Genomic DNA, 22,882 nt, shown 5'->3' with positions numbered 1-22,882 from the left:
GCAAGACACCTGCATCTAAGGGAATGGTCATTAAACCCCCAAAATAAGCAAACCTAGTGAATACACTGAACTGCTACCCTCCTCTCCCCACCATTAAGTCCTAGAAAAAATTTCACAGTTAAGTCTTCACAATCTTAAATTCCCAACTACTTAAATCCATTCAGTACTTAGTATGATTTTATATAAGAAATAAGAATTAAGAGGAAAAGAATGAAGGCCTAAAAGAATCATATTTGCAGGAGTTTGCAAAAAAAGGAAAGAAAAGGAATATTTTGATAAGTATTATTTATACTTGAAAAAAAATCCCCTATGGTATGTATTAGTTCAAAAGGAACGTGTTTCTGAGGTAGCAGCACAAAGCAAGAAATTAAGTGAACCGCCATGTGAGCTCATTTGAATTTAACAGAGATTTACCTACATAACCAAATTATCAAGTATGAATGCCTAAATGATAAGGTGTTTAACTGCTCACTTCCTTTTTGCATTACAAGTTTGTCCTCTGTCATTTTAACACCAATTAGTAAAGAACAGTCTTCTATGATACCTTAGGGAAACCTACTCTTGCTTGTCCAAGAAATAACCTAATGCAAGATCCTTTTTTATATTTCAAACAAATCTGGTTCTTCTCTGAGACCCAAAACTGTAAGTGGTAACCAGCAGGAAAGCACTCTTGTCCTGGGCAGCTGCGTTTAGCATCCCTCTTATGCTGAGCTGTAGGATGTTGCCTAAGACCCCCAGTCATGACACCTCCGATGAGATGTGCCCTGCTTCATGGTGCAAGCAGGGCCCTCACACAAAATCTGTGATTTTTCTTATCCTGCTTTAGGACCAAGGGAAAAAAAAATGTGAAAATCTGTCAGGAATGATACATATTTGGACAAACCATCTTCCAAATGAGTAACTGGAAGTTAACCAAAGATGAAAAAGTTGTCCCTGCCAGCTGTTAAACTGGGTGACCCTAGAGCTGGAGCATTCAGGGTGGGCAATTAAGCTAAATAAGAGTTGCCATGGGATCACTGGGTCAAATGAAACTGAATGGGAGGGAGACCTTTGGAGAAGGCTTTCTTAAATGCACATAAGGAGACACACTTAACTGCCCAGAAGGACTCAGGCAAGGGCTCTAGTTGGGCAGAGGCGCTGCAGAAAAGCAATGGAGGAAAAAACACAAACGTGCCAGCCGGGGAAAAGCGTTTTTAGAAACAGAGCAGTCCATACAATTTATGTCCTAAACAATACAATGACTGATGTTACCATTTGCTCTCAACCTCCTAGACAGTGTTAAAACTTTTCTGAAACTTCTGTAAGACTGTGAAGCCATATATTGGCTGATGTGAGAACTAGAGATAAATGAAGGGAAATCTAAAAACATTACAATAAAAAGACTAAAAGGAACACAGACACACACACACGGCTCTTTCAGGTTCCTATTTCCCAAGCTTTCTATAATCTTATCACCTTTATGATTAAAATAAAAAATTCTTTTGGATATAAAATTTAAAATAGTTCATTACTTTCTGATTATGAATCTGAAATTAATTAAACTTATCACGTTTTTAAAAAAAACCCAGTACTTCTAGCTTCCAACACTGAAATGTAGAGCTTAAAGGAATATTGCTTCCCTTCTTATCAAAAAGAAAAAGCCAGATTAACTTCAAATTAGGACTTTTTCAAACCCATCAGACAAATCAGGTTAAACTGGCCCAAATCTAAAGAGGGGCATGTGCCCACTGGGAGAGGAGCCTGGTTTACATAGGGTGAACTACTAGTTTTCACAGGGTAGTTGTAAGCAGACACTGGAAAAACAGTTTAGCTCCGCAGTGAGCTGGAGCAGGCAGAATAGGGCTGGCAGGACAGTGTGAAGTCCCGGGGACCGCAGCAATTAGTGGAGTCATCACTCTCTTGCAAATTCTACCAGGTGTTCATAGAAAAGATTGGAAAGAGCCCTAAGAAGGGTCAGTGGTGTCTAGACCCAGCAGTGGGATGTGGGAAGGTCAAGAAACTCTTATCAGATCCTTTCGCCCATCTCTTCCACAGGACAGAAGTGTTACTCTATAGGGCAAGGGGCCACAAATACTGCCACCCTTAGGGCACTGATGAAAAGTCACTGCAGCTGACCAAGGGAGCAGGGAAGAAAAAGCCGACTCCTCCAGGGGAGGCAGGAGGATCACTGGGCCGATCACAAGCTGTGGAGGGGCAAGTGGACAGACGGTAAACTGGAACACACAGCGCCTAACGCTGCAGCTTAACCCAAGAATGTCAGTCCCTTTCTGCCTCCGGTTGAGCTTCAAATAAAAGAACACATCTGGCAGGACAGGAGAGCAACAAAAGCATGCAGAGGTGTAATGACTCTCTGAGGCACATTACAAAGGGAAGCCCTGTACTCAGGGGCAGAAGAGACATTGTTCCGGTAATCCAACCCCAATCAGAAATGCAATGTGTTGCTATGGGAACTTAAGGCAATAGGGTTAATTACAGGAACGACAAACCTCAAACTGAACACAACTCCTAACTAGATGAATTCAAACTCCGCAGTGAAGGCCTGCCCCCTTTCAGGTGTAAAAATTATTCACCAAACCATCTACCATCCACACCAAATGTGTCCCTAACAAAATATACAGGGGCATAACAAAATAAGAAACAATGTACTCTTAAAAGTAATCATGAGAACCAGACTCTGATATGACAAAGATTTTGGAGCCAACAGAATTTAAAATAACCATGGTTACTATGTTGTGGAAATGGTGGACAACACGTAAGATCACATGAGTTATTTCAGCAAACAGATGGAAACTAGAACAAACAGAAATGCCAGAAGTGAAAAATACTGTAACAGAGACGATGAATGCCTTCAATTGTCTAGCTGATAGATTCTACATTGCTGAGAAGAAAATTAGTAAATTTAAAGATAAGTCAATAAAAATTACCCTAATAAACATAAGAGAAAAAAGAAGAGCAAAGAAAAAACAAAAGCAAAATAAGTCCGGAACAGCACGTCTAAGAGCCGTGGGGCAGTATCAGTCTCACAAACGCTTAACTGGAAACACTGGTGCGTGGCTGGTGGGGATGCAATGGCAGTGCCACTGCTAGAAATTTGGAAGTTTCTTACAAAGTTAAGCATATGCTTAGCACATGACTCAGTGCAACGATTCTGACACCAACTACCTGGAGTTTATTTCCAACCAGTTGGCTACGAATCTGGGGGTTCCCAGTATCCCTTCCAGGGTTGACAATTCACTAGAACAACTCACAAAACTCAAGGAAACACTTTACTCACAATTACAGTTTTATTATAGCTAAGGGACACAAATCAGAACCAGGCAAAAGGGAGAGACACATAGGGTGACGTGCAGGAGGGTCCAAACCTGAAGCTTCCTTGTGCTCAGGGCGTGTTACCCTCTGAAACATCACTGTGTGACAACACAGAGCACTGCCAACCAGGGAAGCTCACTTGAGCTTCAGTGTCCAGAGTTTCTCACTGGGGCTCTATCACGTAAGCATGACGGACTCACTGGCAATGAGGCTGATACCATGTGACTCAGAGGCCCAATCCTGTAACCACGTGGCTGGTCTTTGTGGAGTGATTAGTCCCTGTCCCAGGTCACCTCATTAACACAAGCTATCAGGATCCACCATACGGAGCAAAGACTCCTATTACTCAGAAAATTCCAAGCACTTAAGATACTACATCTTAGGAACCAGGGACAAAAGCCAGCCACATTCTTTATCATATACCCAGTAACCCCACTCTAAGGCAAATACTGCCCTAGAAAATGAAAACTTACAGTCACACAAAAATCTATATACAAATGTTTATAAGGATTATAATCACCCTAACCTGGCAATAACCCAAATGTCCTTCAATAGGTAAATGAACAAATTGTATACATCCATACAGTAAAATACTACACAGCAGTAAAAAGGAATAAAGTTCTGGTTCACACAAGGTGGATAAAACATAACTGTATTTTGCTAAGTGAAAGGCTACATATTGTGTGATTCTATTTATATGATACTCTGGAAAAGGGATAAACTAAAAGGACAGAGAACACATCATGGTTGCCAGGGGTAGGCGGGTGGTAGTAGGGGATTTAACTATAAAGAGCCAGCAAACGGGAATTTGGGGGGTGACTGAACTGTTCTGTGTAGCACTGTGGTGGTGGATACATGCCTCTGTATTTGTCAGAACCCACAGAACAGTATATACCATAAAGACTGAATGTTAATGTATGCAAATTTAAAAATGAACTAGGATATGTGTGGGAGGACAAAATGAAGACTACAACAGATGAATCTAACTGTATTACAAATGAATCACATAATCACACTGAAGAGAGAACAGGGGAGAAAGTTACTAATGTAACTGGATCCTAGGATCTAAGTAACTTTGGAAAAGTGTTCTGACATGACGGGTGGTTTTTCTTCTCAATACATGTATTCACATGCACATGCACAGGCACAGGGAAGTACATTTAAATGTGTGTGCTTGTATACCCATGGAAAGCAACACTCTAGTTAACAGTAAGCAAATCTGCACCCAAATCTTTGTTGCTAAATACCACTGTTCCCGAAAAGGCAGAGAAAATACAAGTGAGCCTGAAGACCTTTGTGAAGGGAGGAGAGGAGTGAAGAGGGGGAGGAAGGAAGGAGAAGGATAGAACACATCCAAAGGATACACGATGCCAAACTGAGTGCTTCCAGCAGCACAAACTGGATCAAACTGAACTGTAAAACAATGACTGTGCTGGGTAACTCAAAGAATAAAATAAATACCTGTGAGTCCACACGGACATAAATAGGCAGCTGAATAAAAAACTAAGTGGGGAAGAAAGGACAACTTTTCTTTACAGAATTCTAATAATAGACGTAGAAGAAATTAGGGAAATAGAAAACCACCGTAAGAAAACACTGCAGTAATCATTGTTGTAGGCAAGATCCACTGGTAGATCTAAAATCAGTGGCTAAAGACCTTAAACAGAAACAGAGTATTTGCATAGTCTTAAAGTATCTGCCTCAATTATTTAGTAATTACAAAGGGAAAAAAGTAAATAGTGGGGAATCCTGGCAGATACCACCTTAACCAAGTAATCAGGATCAACAACATCAATAATAAACACCTGCATCAGGAAACAAAATTAATACAGAGAAAATCTGCTGCACTTCTTTACACTAACAGCGAGATATCAGAAAGGGAGAGGAAAAAAGTTTACTTTTAAAACTGCATCCAAAAAACCCAAAAACAGTACTCAGGAATAAACCTGACCAAGGACTTACATGCTGAGAACTATAAAACATTGCTAAAGGAAACTGAAGACGGTTCAAAGAAATGGAAAGATAGTCCATGCTCTTGGATTGGAAGAATTAATATTGTTAAAATGGCCATACTGCCCAAAGCAATCTACAAATTTAATGTGATCCCTATCAAATTATTCATAACATTTTTCACAGAACCAGAACAAATCATCCTAAAATTTATATGGAATCACAAAAGACCCAGAAATGCCAAAGCAATACTGAAGGAAATGAAGCTGGAGGAATAACCCTCCCAGACTTCAGGCAATCAAAAAAAACAAAAAACAAAAAACTACAAGGCTACAGTAATCAAAACAGTGTGGTACTGGCACAAAAACAGATATATGGATCAATGAAACAGAACAGAGAGTCTAAAAATAAGCCCACACACTTATGGTCAATTAATCTTCAATAAAGGAGGCAAGAATATACAATGGAGAAAAGGCAGTCTTTTCAGCAAATGGTGTTGGGAAAGCTGGATAGCTGCAAGAAAATCAATGAAATGGGGACACTCTCTCACACCATACACAAAAATAAACTCAAAATGGCTTAAAGACTTCAATATAAGACATGACACCATTAAACTCCTAGAAGAGAACAAAGGCAAAACATTCTTGGACAGAAACTGTACCAATTGTTTCTTATGTCAGTCTCCCAAGGCAATGGAAATAAAAGCAAAAATAAACAAATGATATCTAATCAAACTTATAAGCTTTTGCACAGCAAAGGAAACCATAAATAAAACTGAAAGACAAATTATGGACTAGGAGAAAATACTGGCAAAAGATGTGACAACAAGGGCTTATTCCAAAATATACAAACAGCTCATACAACTCAGTAACAAAAAACAACAAACTCAATCAAAAAATGGGCAGAAGACCTAAACAAGCAATTCTCCATAAAGACATACAAATGGCCAATAGGTACATGAAAAAATGCTCAATATCACTAATTATCAGAGACAAGCAAATCAAAACTACAATGAGGTATCACCTCACACTAGTCAGAATGGCCATCATTCAAAAGTCCATGAATGATAAATGCTGGAGAGGGTGTGGAGAAAAGGGAAGCCTCCTACACTGTTGATGGGAATGCAGTTTGGTGTAGCCATCAAGAAAAACAGTATTGAGATTCCTTGAAAAACTGAAAATAGACTTACCATATGATCCAGCAATCCCACTCCTTGGCATTTATCTGGAGGGAACTCTAATTCAAAAAGATACAGGCACCCCAATGTTCACAGCAGCACTATTTACAATAGCCAAGACATGGAAACAACCCAAATATCCATCAACAGATGACTGGATAAATAAGATGTGGTATATTTATACAATGGAATACTACTCAGCTGTAAGAAAGAATAAAAAAATGCCATTTGCAGCAACATGGATGGACCTAGAAATTAACATACTAAGTGAAGTAAGTCAGAAAGAGAAAGACAAATACCTGTGACATCACTTATATGTGGAATCTAAAATATGACACAAATGAACTAATTTATGAAACAGGAACACTCACTGACTTAGAAAACAAAAAGGGAAAGAGGGCAGGGGAAGAATAAATTAGAAGTTTGGAATTAACAGACACAAACTACTACATGAAACAGATAACAAGGACCTACTGTATAGCACAGGGAACTATATTCAGTATCTTGTAATAATAGCCTATAATGGAAAAGAATCTAAAAAAGAATATATCTATATATCTGAATCACTTTTCTGTACACCAGAAACTAACACGACATTGTAAATTAACTGTATGTCAATATAAGTAAATGCATGAACTCATACATACGTATCTGCATCACGCAGCCCTGATAGGAGGCGCTAAGAAGGGCACACCACCTCTTGTGGAAGCCTTCCCAACAACGCACCACTTCAACCGAGTATGAGAAAACTTCAGATCAACCAAAACAGAGGAAAATTCAATAAAATAATTGGTCCTCTTCAAAAACGTCAAGGTGGTAAAAGACAAGGGAAGACTGAGGAACCGTCACAGACTGAGGGATACTAAGGAAATGGGACAACTAAATGCAGTGTGGGATCCTGGAACAGAAAAAGGACATAAGTGAGATAACTGGTAAAATCTGCACAAATTCTGTAGTTTAGTTAACAGTTTGCAAACAAGGCAAAGTTCTTATTTTTGATCACTGGCCTAGGGTTATGTACGATGTTAAGAAAAGGAGAAGCTGGGTAAAGGGTATATGTGAACACCCTCAAGATTTTTGCATCTCTTTTGTAAATCTAAAACTATCTCAAAATTAAAAAATTTTAAATGGGACAATATTTAGTTTTTAATTATTAAGTATCAAAATGCTGGGTTTGGCTGAAGTATGATGAATTGGAAAAAGTACTAGGATAGGAATTCACTCCGTCCTTGCCAGTGCTGTTGAACAACCTCCCTGAACCTCATGTTTCTCTGCCAAATGGGTATGACACACAGTTCATCTCCCTCAAAGGTCACTTAAGGATTCAATGACACAGTGGGTCTAAGTTGTCCAGAAACGATATGCCCGTGTACAATGCAGGCCCTGCTGCTTCATCTTTAGGCCCAGGAGAAAACACTGTGACGGAGAAGTTTTCTAGGATCAAATGAGATCATCTAAATACTAAAATACTAAATAATGAAGCTAAGAGAAAATACGCCCTTCAGTAAAAGGAGAAAAAATTTAAAGGGAAACAAACAAATAAAAAAAGGTTGGGACTCTGTTAGGGTGTTCTAGAAAGGACCAGAAAATGGGCCAAGTACAGTAGAGCAACTGATTGGAAATCTGGGCCCACTGCTCATAACATATTTACACTGTGGGTGATGGCAGTCACAAAAGTGAGAGGCTGGGGAAGAGATCTCTTTTGCACCAGATCTCCTGCAGATCAGATCAGGAACAATCAATGTGTCTTCTCCTATGCCTCTTCCCTTCCTCACTGCCACCTAAAATCTAGCAGGCGTACTGCATTAGGGAAGAGGGAACCACGAAGGTTCCTGCTAACACTGAGGAGCTGGGTGCAGACTTAGTATGTAGCACACGGTGTGTGTGTGGGGGTCTTACTTTTCAACGATTCCACTAGTAAAAGCAAACAGGTCCTTCATCTTTGAAGTTTTTTGTCTTTCAGTCTTATTATGATTCTAGAATGAATAAAATAGAAGCTGCCCAACATCCCATATCACAAAACTAAGTATGTTTGATTTTTTTGACTTAAAAATCATGCTTTTTTCTCAAATCCAAACCAAAAAAACCCCGTGAAATTCCCATTAATATAAATGACAGAGCAGAAGTCAGCAAACTTTATCAGAAAAGGGTGTGAGAGTAAATATTTTAGGCTCTGGGGTCATTTGTTTCTCAACTCTGCCTTGTAGGACAATCGGTAAATAAATGGATGTAGCTATGTGCCAATAAAACTTTATTTACAAAAACAGCCACTTTGGGCCAAGGACAGAAGTTTGTCTACACCTACAGAGAATGCCAGATAGATACTTGTTAACTGAATTCTAGAGGTTTTCCTCAGTGGACTGTGAATTTGTATACGCTGCGTATTTCCTGCTGTTTCATAATGCACAGATAACACAGTACTTGAGGTGAGCTGGAGCCCAACAAGACATGATTTTCATCATCACAGGAGAACTGCTTGAGCATACCATTTAGCTACCTACAAGTTTTTGGGGTTTTTTTTGGTGTGTGTGTATGAAAACTGTTGTTGACTTTAATTACAAAAAAAGAGAATTTTATGCCAGGAGGGCAGTTACAAATAATTTCTTTAGAAGCTTACTTTTTTTGCTTTTCAAAAGATAAGACTGCTCTTAAATATGGAATCAGAATATGGTACAAATGGCTTGGGTTCCTAAAATACATGAGACGATAATATACCAATTAAGTTCAAACAATTTTCCCTATACAGGTTTTGTGCAAGCATAAAGAAATAAGTATCTTCAAATTTTCCTATAGCTATAAATGTCTTGTTGACACAGTGAACTCAAACTCCACCAGTGTAAAAGGGTCTCATTCAAATCTCAATTTATCTAAAATAAGGGCAGCACTCCTAATTGTTTTTATACATAACCTGAGAGCAAAAGTCAGAAAAATACTTGCAATCCAAAACGTCCTGCCATTCAAATATCACTGTGCCATTCTGGGGAATCCACTGACTAAAAAACCCTCAAGGTCATGAAAAATAAGAGTAAAGATTACGAACATTTATGCTTAAAAAGAGAAACAAATACTTCCCCCCAATAAAGGACAGAAAGACACCTCAGAATGCCATTATTATGGATTAATGACCCACGAGAATCTCATGATTAAATCACTAGCACCAAAAGCTAGTAAAAGCTCTTACAAGTGAATTTCCCTAAATGAATAGTCTATTCTCAGGTTTCTCTTATTTCTTAATCACATGTGGTTTTCCATATTTTGAAAATAAGAATTATAAAGGTATATGGAAAAGCACTCAGTTCTATACCAAATACAGGTCAAGAAATGACTAGGCAATAGCGAGAGATTCAAAGTGGAGTCAATCACACTTGCATTTATGGATTCTGAGAAGCCTCACACACACACACACACACACACACACACACACACACACACACTCTCCTACAAAATCAATTCTTACTATGGCTTGTTCTCAACACTAAAGGTGCAAAATTCTTATAGTTTCAGCCATTACAACATAGTATAGAAATAAGAGAAAGTTGGGTTTAAAGTATGGTCTCATCAAAATGAAATGAACATGAATACATTTCCCTTTAATACAAAATGGAATGTTTTAAAGAACTTACTAGTAATTTTTTAGAACACCACATCTGCATGATAAACTACCTAATAACAATACAACAGCACACCAGCACTATCGCAGTAAGCAAATGCTAGATTTTTACTTTTCATGTGACTATAGTACTTAAATATTTCCAACTAATTTAAGGAGAAAAAGTAACCATATACATTATGGAGACTACAAGTAAGTCTTCTAACTTCCCCGTGCATTTACTAACAGCTCAAAAGCCTTTACTACACTACTACACACAGGAAACATGAATAGAAAAAAGTGGGGGGGGAGGGGGGCCTCCTGTCCCACTTTTAATAAACTGCAGAGGCATAACATTTTCTCAAGTTCATTTTATTAACAAAAAGTGCAAACTGTTTTGAACAAAAGCAAACCATGAATCACAGCATTCAGCAAAACATTAGATGTGGAAAAGGGAACAATATTCATTAAGTAAAAAATAAGCAGATGAGATGCCTCTTATACATATATATATTATAATATATATATTCATGCTTTTCTATAGTCTCTTAGTCAACTTTCAGTGTAATTTTCACAAACGGTACAGCAGCTCAAACACAAATGCAGGAACACAATGGCAAAGTTTGGCAATTATTTTGGACTAATTCTGAGTATGAAAGTAAACTTTATACCACAGTTTCATGTAAGATATTGTGTAGTATGTACGATCTTTAATGTACTGACACTGACATCAATGTTCAACTAGTGAAAATAAAGGAGAAGAGAGGGCTTTAAAATACTTGTTGCACTATAGTTGTTTAGGAAGAAACAGGGAAAAAAATGAAATAATTTTAAATGATCTCACGTGTATGTGTTCATATGACCAGAAACATAACCAATCCACATTAACTTAATTCATTTAAAATTTGCAAAAGCCACAAAAGAAAGATTGTGTGCCATTACTCAGTGTGCCTGCACTTGCACAAACCAGGAAAGATAAATAAATTCACCCTAGTCAGTCAACATATTCCAAAGAGGAGATTCAGCCTAGTGTTACTAATAATAACATAATAAATTCACATGAAGTGTCTACAGGGCAGAATCTACACATAAGTAATTTTTCTGTTCACTAATCTACAGGCGCTAAAGAAACTATAAACTGTGATTAAAACCCAAGACATGAGGGTGGTCGTTTAAACACAACTGAGTATCTAGCCAAGGGCAGAAGAGCACCGATGCTGAGCGGGTAACTGAGCGCGTGCACTGTCTCTAGGTACGTTTTCTGGCAGTTAATTGCTCTTCTGTTGTAGCAGACAGACTGCCTTTTATGAATATACTAATTGACTAAATTAATTGAGGACTACACTGCTATTTCATTACAATACACAAAATTCTTCCCACACTGTTAATTTTTCCTTATATACTAATGTCTTATCACTAGAATTGTGCTACTTTCTAAAGTTTCAGAATTACTATTTCACGTAGAGATAATGAAAAAAATAAGACCAAATCTGATTATCTGACTGATGACAAATTTAAGCACCAACCACTGCAAATTTCAGTGTCAAGGTAGCTTGCAAGTCAGTTCTCTTGATTTGAAAATTACCTTCCGCTGTTTTCATCAGTATTGAAACTGAGATCTTCAGGGCCAATTTGTTCACCATCAGGAAAACTGGAATGCGTATCTAGGATAAAAAAAATTTAAAGCAGGTAACATTTTTTAAAGACCAGTATATTCTTTTCCATATCTCTAAATGATCTTATCAAGTATGTTATTTAAGTGATAAAGATGTGCTAGGTTGTGAACAAATCTCTGTTTTCAGAAAATTTTTGACCTGAGTCAAGTATAAGCAAACATGAAAGGAAAAATAAAGAGAAAACAAAATGTGTAATAGATACCCATAATTAGAACATGAAAGGCATTGCCTCCCTTTGTCCTCCTGGGGACAATGTGGGAACAGCTGAAGAAGGAAACAGGAAACCATGATAATGTACACTCTGAAGACTGATTTTGTAAATATAAATGTATTTCAAAGCCAATTAAACTGCACATGGAAATATCACTATAAAAACCCATCAGTACTCAAAATAACTTACCCCAAATTTGGCTGCTTCTTTTAGAAGCAGAGAAAATTACTAAAAGTATCTTAATACCTAAGTATCAACAAACACTTGGCTCTTTATTGAAAAAGACACTAGGATATCAGGGAAATATGTAAACTGAAACTGACAATTAGCAGAAGCCTGACAATGTTTTCATTCCAGGAACTTTCACAAAGGAACACTCAGATTAATCCTGGGTAAAATATTTAAAACAGGTGATGGATGTTAACTAAACTTATTGTGGTGATCCTTTTGTAATGTACACTATATCAAATCATTATGTTGTACATTTAAAATAAAATAAACCAAAACTACTAACAATGGGTTCTCTCCATGAGTTTTTCCCCTAAGACTTTTTTGGGAGGAAGAGGGAATAAAATCGGTGATTCCATTTTCTGCATGCATTCCTAAAAGGTCAGAAAAAGTTATCTTTAAAAAAGTTATCTTATGAGGCAGGCTACATATATCTCTGAAAAGAACAAACAAACAAACATCTGAAACCTCCTCAGGGGCTGGCAAACATTTTCTATAAAATGGTAGACAGTAAACGTTCAGGTACTTGCAGGACACAAATGGTCTCTACTGAAGAGTCTTCTTTGTTTTGCTTGTTTTTACAACTCTTTACAACGTGAAAGACATTCTTAGGTCACAGGCTGTACCAAAGACAGATGCCAACACCTGCTCCCCCTAATAGATGTCTGACCAGGCAACTACCAAGTTTACCTACCAAATATTTTCAGTACTCACCATTTAGTTTACCCCACAGAATGTTGTCTCACAAATGACAGTAATTTTAAATAGGAAAAGAAGCAGAAGCAGCAAAGCAGAAGAAGCAGAAGCAGAAACAGAAGCAAAGGAAGAAGCAGCAGCAGCAGCAACAGGAGAGATGGTTTTATTAATCCCTGTGAAATGACATCATGTGTTGCACCTTCATCTGGGGGCTGCGCCATGAAAGAGTCGCTAAATCCGCCCATGCCGGTGTGCTCTTCCTGCTCCTCATTCTCAGTGTCACACTCAATATCACTGTCGCTACTCATTCCTGGCAGGAAAGAAAGGGAGAACATGCTTCTGGTAAGAAACCACTGCAAGGAAAAGGCAATCTCCCTATCTACTAAACTGAGATTCCTCCTGAATGTTACACTGAATGCCAACACACTAAGAAAACAAAACAAGGAAAAAAGTAACCACATAAACTTCAGCTCTCTTTAGTTATTTAGAGCAGTGTGTATTTTTGTTCTCAAAGATTAAAAATGCTCTTTTCATAATACCTGAAAAGTTATAATTTGAAAACAGTATTAATTTCATTATACTGAGAATATTTTTCCAAAGCAGTTTTCTTCTAGTCATAAGAGATAAGAGGAACTTTTAATCCTGATTCAACGTAGTTTTTAACCTAAAACATATATAAACATGCACAAACACAGGCACACATTTACACTTTTATCTATGCGTGTGCATAAAAAATTCCAGTAATTCTAGCAATAAATGAGTTACTATCACATTTGGACCTCCAATTTTGTTTTTTTGCATATAAGTTGATTTTTAAAAGAAAAGTTCTATAGAATTCTTATAGTATAGAAAGTACTTCTATTTCAATGAGAGTGATCAAGAAAATCTGAAAATCCTTCTGCTGCAAACCTTTATAAATGCTAGATAAAATATAAACTTAAAAATTACTTTAATGAACAGCCACATTTAAAAGAAAGAAGGGAAACCCAAAGGTATAGAAACAAAAAGAAAACTACTGGGGTAGATGCAGTTGCCCGAGAGCTTGATGTGAAGGCCTTTAACACTCCTTTGGGGATAGGAAAAAAAAAACTTGGATCCACCACAGAAAGAGGGATGAAACTGAGACTAAAACTCCAGTCTCTGCACATAGCTAAAATTCTTATTAAAAGAATAAACTAGAAAATTCTGCCTACTGGCACAGGAAGATGGCAAGGAATTTTGTCTTGTTTCTAGGCTCAGCTCACCTCAAAATTCAAACTAAGGCCTGTGTGCTTAATTTAAGTTTGAGATTGAAAGCTGAGGTTCAAATCTTAAGAAATTAACATAAAAATTGGTCAGGAGCTAGTGTTATCTGAATAAAGCAAACATAAAATCCTCTGGAGGGAAGGTTCCAGGTAACATGGAATAAGCCCATTCCACTCCATCTTTCCCACTAAGTGCAGTTAAAAAAACCTGGACAGAATGCAGGAAGTGGCTATTTAAGGACTCCGAAAAGTAAATAGGAATAGGCATACTGGTGTAGACCAGAATTTGAAATACCAACAAATGGGCAAATTTAAACAACACCCAGAGTCTCATGACATCGTATTAAAAATGTCTAGAATGCAATTTAAAATTGCTTCAGCATATGAAAAACCAGGTGAAGACAAGCAGCAAACAACAATGCTGAGATGACAGAGATGTTGGAATTATCTAACACAGATTAAAGCAGATATAAAAAGGCTCGTGAACACTCTTGAAACATATTTAAAAGACCTCTCTGGTGGGAAGCTTCCACAATCCAGGTCACAAGAATTACCACAGGAAAAAAGAAAGTGGAAAAAAAAAAAAAAAAAAAAAGAAAGAAAAAAAAGGAATTCTCACAAGGGAGAGAAAAAGTCTCAGAAAGCTATGTTCTTTAAAAAAAAAAAAAGAGTTGTCTATTTTCTTTAGTATTTTATTTATCATTGTATTATTTAATTATTTTATTTTGGGGGTAGGTAATTAGATTAATTTATTTTTAGAGGACGTACTGGGGGTTGAACCCAGGACCTCACGTATGCTAAACATGCGCTGTACCACTTGAGCTATACCTTTCCCTCAGAACGCTATATTCTAATCAAAATTTACAAACAAGGCAGACAATCCACCTGACGTAAGAGTCAAGCAGATATACAAATAGGACAATAACACAAGTTTTTCATAAAATCACCTGAGAGAGACTACACAATTCAGTTTTTTTTTACACAATTCAGTTTAATGTGGAAAAAAGTATAGATTTAAAAAAATTACTAAATAGACTTTCCAGAAATGAAATACAGTCATTAAAGTTAAAATAATAGATGAATTTAAGACAAAAAGAAAAAAAAGAATAGATGAATTTAGACAAGGTTGAAAAACTTAAAGATAGAACTGATAAAATTAACCAGAATATTAAAGAAAAATGACTATTACATAAAAGATACTATGAAACAAGGGGATAAAAGAGTATAATAGTTCAAACTGTATCAACTAGACAGCCATAGGGACAGCAAAGGAGAGACAAAAGGAGAAAATGGCTGAGAATTTTTCAGAATTAATGAAAAGTACTCTGAATCGAATAAAAATAAAATTACAACATATCAAAAGTTTAGGGATGTGGCAACAGCAGTGCTTAAAGAGAAATTTATAGCATTAAACACTTACATTAGAAGAGAAAAAGGCCTCAAATTAATGACCTAAGCATCTACTTTAAGAAACTAGAAAAAAAGAGTAAATAAACTAAAGTAAAAGAAAGGAAATAAATAGAAATAAAATTAGCAGGAAAGAATAGAGAAATCAACAAAATAAGAAGACAGTCCTTTGGAAAGGTAAATACAACAGAAAGGTTCCTAGGCAGACTAAGAAAAAAGAGAGCAAACAAAACTAGTAACATTGGGAATGTAAGAGGGGACATCACTACAGATTCTACAGACATCTTAGATAAAAATGGAACACTATAAAAAACTTAATGCTCATCAAATCAAGAACACAGATGAAATGAACATTATTTGATAGACACAAAATACCAAAATCATTCAGGTAAAAATAGATAATCTAAATAGGTACTTTAACTATTAAGGAAATGGAATTTAATAGTTTAAAAAACTCCAACAAAGAAAACTGCAGCCCCTGATGGCTTTATTGGTGAATTTTTCCTCTTCTGTTTTCAAGAAGCGTTTGTGTAGTATTGTGTAGCATTATTTCTCCCTTAAATATTCTGAAGATATAGGCTGGATGTATGGATGTTTGAAATGATGTATGTATGTATGTATGTATGTATGAATAAATGAAATCTCCTTCCTGAGCAAAGGAAAAAGCTTCCCTGCTCTAGGAAGTCAAAAGTGACACATTACAGACCAAACCACCTACTTGCATGAAGCATCATCTCCATCTTGTGGCCCTTCGAGGAACTGTTGCTGAGAACCCTAAACCCAACAACTTGAAATTCTAGACACAAATTTGGCCTCTTGGTACTATGGTTTCTGAATTCCTGACATACATTAAACTCCAGGAGTCACAAAAAAGGAATTGGAATTCTCAGGAATTCTCAAAATCTTAAGTTATTTAAATACTTACAATGTATCTTTAAATTTTTTAAATTTAGTTTGTAGTATTTTCAAGAACTGTAGCTTACAATGAATATTAAAATCCTGAAAAATGCTCTGAACATTATTGTGTTAACAGTTGAATAATGTAACATTTAGAACTCTTAGCAAAGTTTATAGCACTACATAGACTCACATGTCAAAAATGCCAATATACAGAATTATTCTGCTTCCAAAACTTCCTATGTCTTGGAACACCACTCATGAAACTCCTATACAGTTCAATATAGACTCATTAATATTTACACAGCAGCAGACAGGGCCATGAACACATCCTTATAAAATGACAATATCTGTAACCAGGACTGATTTGATCACAATTGCTTCTTTCCAAGGTGCTCCTGTTGATCTTAGCCTTTGATTTCAGGTACCAGCATTTCCAGTTTATACTTTCAACTTACCATAAGGGAATTCCTTCAAAGTAGTCATGTTTCTGTGCTGACTGTTAAGAATAACTCTAACAGGAGAATCAGAATAATTTTTTTTTTTTTGATTTCTTGACTCATTTTTCTCAGGATTTAGGAAAACATGTATTTCTTAAGAAATGTTGAAAGGGAATTCCTGCAAGAAAATACTGCTTGGTCTTTTACTAAGTCCTGCAATCTGAAGTTCCCTAGCTTTGTGAATGTAGTGAGAAAGACAAATAGGTCTCTTGACCTCTAGCTTAAAACTGGCCTGCTGGTCACCAGGTCCTGTACAAACCACTGCCATCAGTGAGAGGGAGTAAATACAAGGTCATACACTTTCATTTTTTGGAAATGAAACTAGCCACTGTGAAGCAATAGGTCACAAGCTATTTGCTGTGTGCCTTGCCCCATACATTGCAATGTCTAACCTCTAGCTATTTACCTAGAAACAATTCTGAGATAATGTGAATTTATGAGGTGAAGGCTGAAATTTAAAAGTCCAAGTCATCCCTCACATACTTTAACATGCTTCTAACCAGTTTTCCTGTCCACAGGGTTCCACATGCCATCCTACTCCCTCAAATCCATTCCCCTCAACGTAGCTAGAGTAGGAATGTTTAATTTTATTATCTAATTTCTTGCTTAGATCCCATTTAAAGGACAAAGTCCAAATTCTAGCTAGACATACAGAGCAACTCTTCATGATCTGACCTCTGCCTCCACTCTGGCCCCATCTTCACCTAACTCAAACTCATCCCTTAGGATAATCTTTCCAAGGGTGGACTAGGTTAGTAGAGACGTGACAGTTAAAAGCATTGGCTCTGTGACTTTGAGTAAAATAAGTTACATCTCTAGGTGTCTGCCTACTCATCTGTAAAATGAAGATAATAAAGTAACTACCATGTAGGGCTGTATTAAGAAAATGTAAGATAATACTGGTAAAGCTTTTAGCAGTCTCTAACACATAACGAGGACTTACAAATATTATCTATTATTTCTATTATTACATATCTGCTATTTGAGCTCCCTATATATCCTATCACAACATTCATCATTTTATAATTGGTTATTAACTGGCCTCCAACACCTGACCAGTGGTTTTGAATGGCTCTCCCTGCCCCCTCCCACCAACACATATATTCAGCATATCTGAGAACTACAACTTGCTCCCTCCCATTTGTAACTGTGACCTATTCTGGCAAGTGATTCTTGAGGAGTTGTCACCCTTGACTGAGAGTTATTCAACTCAACCAGTGGTTCTCAACAGTTTTAGAGGATGGTTTTGCCTCCCAGGGGACATTTGGCAATGTCTGGAGACATTTTGGTTACTGTAATTCAGAGGAGGTACTACCGGCACCTAGTGTTTTGTTAAAGCCAAGGATGCTGCTAAACATCCTACAATGCACAGGGAAGCCCCCTACAACAAAGAATCAGCTGGCCCAAAATGTCAGTGGTGCCAAGGGAGAGAAACCCTGAACTAAACAGTAGGTTCAGGAATTACTTTATCACCAGCACCAAATATAATGCCAGGCAAATTAGAAGCATTTCATAAATGCTGAATAAATAAAAGGAGCCTATAATTCCAGCACATGCTATAAAAATTTAAGGCACTACAGTTTATAACCAGTATGTATAAATACATGGAAACTAACTCATTCCCACAGATTCTTTCTATAAAGATCATCAATCATAATTTTTTTCCTTAATGTTTTAAAAATCAACAGTTCACTCTAAAACTCCTTTCCATTTAATCTCTTCTACTGAAATAATGCTGCCCGCCACAGGAGCACCAACTAAGAGGGAAAACCAAAATGTTTAGTGTTCTTCAACTGAAAAACCTGAAAATGCCACCACCCACACACATTCTCACAGGGCAGCCAGAGGTAGATGCTGGCATCTTTATGTATGCTTTGAGCTACAATTCACCAGTCGTTGAAATTCAAATGACTGCACAGGTGATAAGTGGCAGAGTTTCACTGAGAAATGAAATAAATTTCAATGTCAAATATTAGTAATAAAGTTGACTGACATGCTTTCCTGCTAACATATAAAGGACAAGCAAGGGCAGCACACACAGCCTTGTTTCAAGACCTTCTGTTACTCAAAATTACACAGTATCTTCTATGCTTTTAGATAAAGAATAATGAACCTGGAAAAAAGAATAATGAACCTGGAAGAACATGTAGAAGAATACTAGAAATGTAACAGAGAATGAATTGGCAGAGTTGAAGTCGGTTACCATAAAGGATTTTTTAAACAGATAAAGTTTGAAATACTCGTATAAGACCAAAGCAATCTACAAACATTAATGAAGACTGACTTTAAAAGACGAGGTACTTGGGGGAAGGTAGAGCTCAAAGTGGTAGAGCTCATGCTTAGCATGCATGAGGTGTCCTGGGTTCAATCCCCAATATCTCCTCTAAAAAAAAGTAAATAAATCAATAAACTGAATTACCTCCAACCCCCTCCCCCAAAAGACAAGGTACTTAATATTTAATATTCTAATTAGTTGTTTGGGGGCATGTTTTCCCCATAAGATAGTGAACATATGCAATTACATCTTTTCATATTTAGCAAGACTTCAATGCCTATCATGTAGGTGGCATAACATTTAATAAATGAGCCGATGAAGTATCTGCAGATTCTCCCCCCTGTAAATGCGCCTTCTAGTAAGACATGTCCTTTTATGCAGTTATCCATTTTGCCTTCCCCTGTGCTTAATGTCCTAGTAAATCAAACACAGTGGCACAATGAATGCTGTTTTCAGATCAAACAGGTAGGACAGTAGATAATGTCTCAGTAACTGTATTATTAAACCAACCACTCCCCACTACACCAGAAAAAGATCACTATTCCGCCTCCAACCTAATTAATGACTTTATCACTTCCTTACCTTCCTCCGGGGCAGCTGAAGCTCCTTCAGGTAGTATAGGCTGTAATTCCCCAGTTTCAGAATTATTTTCCAAATCAGTCATTTGCATTCCTTCCAGACGACATCCTTTAGCATTAGTCCTCAAAGAGAGAGAAAATAACCTGATATTTTTGTATAACTAATCAGTGATACAATAATCTAGATTTTCTTCTTGCCCAGAAACTGAATATCAAACTAAGGAGAGAACAGGGCACTGGTGTTTAGTACTAAATTTCAAGTTTTATTTTCAAAACATTCACTAGAAGATTCACAATGAAAAGTTATAAAGTCATGGATTACATTACTGTCCATATCCTGTGATAATGTATCAGAGTTTTGTAATTGTTATGATTGGGGGAACTGGGTAAGGTACACACGCTCTATTACTTCTTATAATTGCATGTGAATCTACAGTTATCTTAATAAGAGTTTCAATTTAAAATCAATATAAACAGAAGCCCTAAATAATTCGTCCTCACCAACATCGAACAACTTTTGAAATATACTGAGTGCAAAAACAAGGTGCACTTTTTGTATTTAAAAAGCCATATAGTAACAGCTACTTAAACATACCTAAAAACTGAGAAGACAGAACATATATAAAAAATTAAGAACCGAAAAACCAAAAAACAGAAAGAAAAAAAAGAGAGACCAAAAAACAACAAAAATATTTTTTAAATTAAATTAAATTAAAAAAATTAAGAACAGCAATGTATGTGGGCAGGGAGTTGGAAAACAAAGCAGATGGGAGACAAAGATGGGGAAATTTTAACTTAATATTCTTTGTTAATAATACTTCCATTTTTGAACCATTTATTATTAGTATTTAAAATTTTTGCTTACACTACTTTAAATCAGGCAAGGAAAAAAAAAAAAGACAAGCTGGAAAACACCACGAGCCAGCCTGGCAACATAATTAACTGTAAAATGAGGGTTATAGCTATGAGCTTTACACATTTATAAAGGATTTTACAGTCTAGAAAAAGATGTACATTCATACACATTTAATCTTTATGACTAAAGGCAGATATAAATATCTCCATAACAAATAAAATATAAAAACAAGTTGCAGCTTCACCTTGAAAGAAACATGTATAAAACCAGGCTAGGTAATGGGGGAGGGCAAGACAATCTCCAATGACTGTAACAACTTTCCACTGCTTAAATTAGAGCTAGAACAGAAAACTATGGCACCAGCTGTTCTTTTGTATTTGGTAATTTATCCAGATCTTAAAACTGTATAAAATTAAGTAAACTTAAGGAATATTAATCTTTCTCTAAATTTAATTCAGATTTCTTTTCAAAGTCTCCAAGGTAGAACTATTCCATTGTTTGAAATTAGAGATGTATTTAATATCCATAGAATAGATCAGCAGATGGATATTAATGGCCCGACTAGCACATTCACAGACAGCACATTCCACAATCACACTCCTTTGAATGAATGGAAGTTTAACTGGCATGGCTGGGATCTGAGTTTGTTTCCTGGGAGAGAGATAAAGGTACTGACAATATGTATTTCCCCTTTTGGGAAATTCCAACTATGTGTTTTAAAGACACTTTAATAAGATGAGAGAAAAAAGGTGAGATTAAAAACAGAAAAGTAGTGTTAAAATACAACTGCTAGAAGCGCTATACTCCAAACAAAATATGTGCAAAAGACCTATGGGACATAATACAGCCCAGCACAAATGTCTTTGAAAAGTGTGGAACAGATGGGGAAAAAAGTTGACACAAAAATCTCACAAAGAGTTCACACAAGGTTAAACAACATTATTAAAATTAGTGAAAATGAGCTCTAATATATTTAGACTGAATTTCTGGTACTATCTCATTCTGTTGAGGGAAAAAAAAAGTAAGGTCTCTGATATTTTAAAAGTTACATTTTAATACTAAAAAATTAACAAAGTGGAAATTAATTTTGTTCATTATGTTGCAGACTTCAAGTGCCAAAGCTAGTAGCTATTATTCCATTACATAAACAAAAGAACTTAATTTACCCCAAGGTGACCATTTTTCTCCTTTTCTCCACCGTAGGTAAGCCATTAAAAACCGCAACCACAAGAGCACCTGAATCCAAAGCTTGACACTGCCGGTCTTCAGATTTCGGCAGAATGTCACTGATGCTGCCCTGTGTCAAGGCTCGGGGAGAACTATGCCTGCTCCCAGACTGAGTGCTTCCCGGGGAGCCTACAGAAGAGGAAGATATTCAGAAAGAAGGCAAACAAACAAAAAGTTCTCTCTCTAGCTTCCATGTTAGGAGATCTCACTATTACCTACATTTTTAAACTGTAGGATAAGTCAAAAACAATTTTAATGTATATCCCAGTCTTTCTGATGCCAGGTATTTAAAATTCAGGAGTCCAGAATATGGAGTCTAATGGTTGCATTTTCTTCCTGATGGCTCTATCCTGTTGCGTGATCAAGGAACTTTCAAATTAAGTTTCAGCTATTTTGGTGCCTTTAGAGGTCTGGAGCTATACCATAAGATCAATTTCAAATAACAGACATCTACCCACCAAAATTACGTTCTGAACTCTCCAAACTTACCTTCAGACAAAGTTTGACAGTCTCCTTTTGAACGGCTATTTTCCCCAGAGTCTACTGCTCTTCGAAGTGACAGACTACCTGCTATACTGGACCGAGCTGGCTTGGGTGAATTACTCTTCTTACTTGTGGCTGCAAAGACATTTAAAAACATTTCTGATTATGATAAAATAGCACAAAACTCATTACCTAGGCAGTCAGAGAAAGGTTTAATCTTATCATACAGGGAAGGTATTCCATCTACAGTGTCCAAAAATAAACAGAACACTCTGGTCCCAACTGGTTTATTTGGAGTTTTTTGCCAAAAGTATTCCTGTTTTGCTGTTTGTGGAGCAGTCTTCACTTACAAAAGTAGAAAAACATCAGTTAACTCCAACAGAAAAATCATACCAGACATGAACTCCAATCTCAATGCAATTAAATTAAATATTAACAACAACAAAAAAACTCAAAGCACTTGGAAACTGTAAAATACTACTGGATGAAAAAGTAAATCAGTGCTGAAAGAAATGAACCACAATTATAATACTTCAAGATGTCTGTAGCTAAAACAGTAATTAGAAGAAAATGTACAGC

General features: G+C 36.6%; 1 protein-coding gene across 2 annotated transcripts in view; it reads right to left on the bottom strand.

Moving 5' to 3' along the window:
- The window catches only part of TRIM37 (tripartite motif containing 37), a 101,312-nt gene that overhangs the window by 3,270 nt on the left and 75,160 nt on the right, over positions 1-22,882 (bottom strand). The window contains exons 20-24 of one of the 2 annotated variants that reach the window (XM_010951041.2): positions 22,310-22,438; positions 21,760-21,949; positions 19,742-19,860; positions 13,036-13,146; positions 11,611-11,689 (exon numbers count right to left, since the gene is read on the bottom strand). In XM_010951041.2, coding sequence (XP_010949343.1) covers positions 11,611-11,689; positions 13,036-13,146; positions 19,742-19,860; positions 21,760-21,949; positions 22,310-22,438 — 628 coding nt within the window. Of the gene's footprint in view, positions 1-10,376; positions 11,690-13,035; positions 13,147-19,741; positions 19,861-21,759; positions 21,950-22,309; positions 22,439-22,882 lie in introns of those variants that run through there. The other variant, XM_045513757.2, reaches the window with a different exon arrangement.

Source organism: Camelus bactrianus, chromosome 16, assembly GCF_048773025.1.
Source record: "Camelus bactrianus isolate YW-2024 breed Bactrian camel chromosome 16, ASM4877302v1, whole genome shotgun sequence".
NCBI lineage: Eukaryota > Metazoa > Chordata > Mammalia > Artiodactyla > Camelidae > Camelus > Camelus bactrianus.
The sequence above is the reverse complement of the archived record's forward strand: the minus strand, read 5'-3'. Positions and strand labels throughout refer to the sequence as shown.